This window comes from Pelophylax lessonae (genome assembly GCF_965119305.1).
Source record: "Pelophylax lessonae genome assembly, chromosome: 7".
NCBI classification, from domain to species: Eukaryota; Metazoa; Chordata; class Amphibia; order Anura; family Ranidae; genus Pelophylax; species Pelophylax lessonae.
In genome coordinates, this window is record NC_138774.1 from 37,249,199 (window position 1) to 37,252,283 (window position 3,085).

At 46.5% G+C, this 3,085-nt stretch overlaps 1 protein-coding gene across 1 annotated transcript; it reads right to left on the bottom strand.

The window, feature by feature from the left end:
• Positions 1 to 1,246: 1,246 nt before the first annotated feature.
• Positions 1,247 to 2,659, bottom strand: LOC309559338 (beta-1,3-galactosyltransferase 4-like). The gene has a single exon (XM_082262572.1). It carries the CDS (start codon positions 2,512 to 2,514, stop codon positions 1,450 to 1,452), a length of 1,065 nt encoding a protein of 354 aa, XP_082118698.1. The 5' UTR covers positions 2,515 to 2,659; the 3' UTR covers positions 1,247 to 1,449.
• Positions 2,660 to 3,085: the final 426 nt, after the last annotated feature.

Sequence of the window (3,085 nt, forward strand, 5' to 3'; positions counted from 1 at the left end):
GCATTGCTGTCTCACTCTGCAATAATCATTGGGGGCATTGCTGTCTCACTCTGCAATAATCATTGGGGTCAAGGCTGTCTCACTCTGCAATAATCATTGGGGGCATTGCTGTCTCACTCTGCAATAATCATTGGGGGCATTACTGTGGCACTCTGCAATAATCATTGGGGGCATTACTGTGGCACTCTGCAATAATCATTGGGGGCAAGGCTGTGGCACTCTGCAATAATCATTGGGGGCAAGGCTGTGGCACTCTGCAATAATCATTGGGGGCAAGGCTGTGGCACTCTGCAATAATCATTGGGGGCATTGCTGTGGCACTCTGCAATAATCATTGGGGGCATTTCTGTGGCACTCTGCAATAATCATTGGGGGCAAGGCTGTGGCACTCTGCAATAATCATTGGGGGCATTGCTGTGGCACTCTGCAATAATCATTGGGGGCATTGCTGTGGCACTCTGCAATAATCATTGGGGGCATTGCTGTGGCACTCTGCAATAATCATTGGGGGCAAGGCTGTGGCACTCTGCAATAATCATTGGGGGCATTACTGTGGCACTCTGCAATAATAATTGGGGGCATTACTGTGGCACTCTGCAATAATCATTGGGGGCAAGGCTGTGGCACTCTGAAATAATCATTGGGGGCAAGGCTGTGGCACTCTGCAATAATCATTGGGGGCATTGCTGTGGCACTCTGCAATAATCATTGGGGGCATTGCTGTGGCACTCTGCAATAATCATTGGGGGCATTGCTGTGGCACTCTGCAATAATCATTGGGGGCATTGCTGTGGCACTCTGCAATAATCATTGGGGGCATTGCTGTGGCACTCTGCAATAATCATTGGGGGCAAACCTGTATCCTGTCTGTATCCTCTGATCACCACCATCTGTATCCTGTCTGTATCCTCTGATCACCACCACCTGTATCCTGTCTTTACTAGTAATGGCAGCGATCAGCGATTATTAGAGGGACTGCGACTTTGCGGTGGACGAATCTGACACTAAATTACACTTTGTATATTGACCCCCCAAAATAATACCTAGCCACCCCTTTGCCACCCCTGTTTTAAAAGTCTAGCTCCGCCACTGTCTCATAGGACAATGGTTGCCTGAGCGGGATCCCCAAGAAATATTCAGGGTGGCAGGAACCATATTTCTTATACCTTGCTGAGTTTATAAAAAGGAATGAGAAATTGTAAATGGCAGCTGGTCTTTTGCAGATAACCAGGAGCTGGTCTTTTGCAGATAACCAGGAGCTGGTCTTTTGAACTTAGAAGCAATCTGAAGGCTTTCAGGAGTGAACGTATTTCTCATCCATAACAGAAAAGGTTCCAAAAAGTTAGCTGCCCACGTAGGTGCCTGGCTTATATAGTTTCAGAGATTTAGTCGGTCCAGGGCAAGGAAATAATCATAACCCCAATAATAACACAAAATATTTCCAACTTGTTAATTTGCTCCATTTTCAACTTGATCCATTGGCTGCCCATATGTCCTGCAGAAGAGTAATGTTAGGGGGGGACACCAGTGGTCTCCTTCCTCTTTCAGCATATTCCAGGCCTCCTGCATGCCACGGGGTGTAAGTCCGTGGGAGGTAAACATGGTCTGATAACAGCAACTGTTGTGTGGGATTGATGCAGGACCCGTTATCTTAGCAACGTGTCGGGGGGCGATACCAGCTACCTTTGCCAAGATGCCCGTGTATACATCCTCAACTGCAGGCCAAGGACCATTGCCAGCTTCCTGCAAAAGGTGACCTGCTGCTCCATGAGACAAAATGTAGCCGATGCCACTACAATACGGGGGATAATAGTCACTGGCATAAAGCTCACGTGACACATAGTGGCGATTCTCTGGATCCCGAAAGGCGGGGACATGCCAGTTTATCCGTCCGAGATACTGGAGTTCCTGTTGCTGCTCCTTCAGAAAGGCTGACAAGGCCAAAGTGTTGACAAAGACATCGTCATCAGTCTTGAGCAAAAATCGAGCACCTTGGCACTTCTGCAAGGCCCATGCCAACCCGGTCAGAGTTTTTAGCGTTAGATTCTGGTAAGCGTCAGTGAAGTTGGCTTGAATGATGTCTCCATGAGTGAATGCCTCGTGCACCAGGGCTGATCTCTCTTCTGCTTTATCAGGAACCGCCAACACGAACAGAGTTAGGGACGAAGAAGACGTGGCAGAGGAGAGACTCCCCCAAGTTTGCCGGATTGCATCTCTTCTATCTCGATGGGAAGGGGCACTGGAGACTAAGATAAGGAGTAAGGGTGGCAGAGAGCAAGCATTGGCGGGAGAGAGCAGGAAAGGTGGCAATGGGATGCGGGAGAGTCGAGAAGAGGAAAGCTGAGAAGGGTTTGGGTAGAAGATGGGCAGTGTTCGAGACAAACACTCTTCCAGATACCCAGAAAGAGACAGAAACAGCAGCAGCAGAAGTGCAGAGAGAAGTAAAAACATGGAAGACCAACGTCGTCTATGAATGCAGAACAAGCGTAGGCAAGCAGCGATAATTGGTCGCATGGTGTGAAGAGCTGGATACTGCCCAGTTCTCTAAGCTCTGCTTTGCGATCCTAGCAGAATGCAACTGGCTTACTCTTCACCTGGCTTCTTTAGGCAGCGACTTGTGATCACATCCTATCAGGAATCAGCCGTAGTCTTTGTCTGCTTGAAGAAAAACCGAGAGGTTGGGCCTGAGAAACGGTTTTCAGTGCAGGTTCATCTGAGGTGCGTCTTCATATCTTGAGTCATTCTGAGCAATTGTATTTCATAATCACACCTGAGGGCTTTATTCCAGGAAAGACAACACATGTTAATTCAAGTAGAGGAGAGGTTTAAAGTATCACTAAAAAAGAAGACATATCAAAAAGAAAGGTTGAAGAGTAAAATAAAAAAATAAAGAATTAAGAGAGGACCCTAAAACAACATACTGTATTTTTGTTTCTGTTTTTTTTTTTTTTTTTTTGTTCTTAGGGAGAAGCCTCTAAATTGGAGTCAAAAAGTGCAGTCAGGTTTACCTACATTCTAAAAAATGTATTTATTTATTTTTATCAACTTTTTTTATCTGTGTACCTGACCTGCAAATTTGTACCGC

Bases quoted from the DNA above. Each gene is read 5' to 3' on its own strand.
- LOC309559338 (XM_082262572.1), bottom strand. From the start codon at position 2,514: ATGCGACCAATTATCGCTGCTTGCCTACGCTTGTTCTGCATTCATAGA.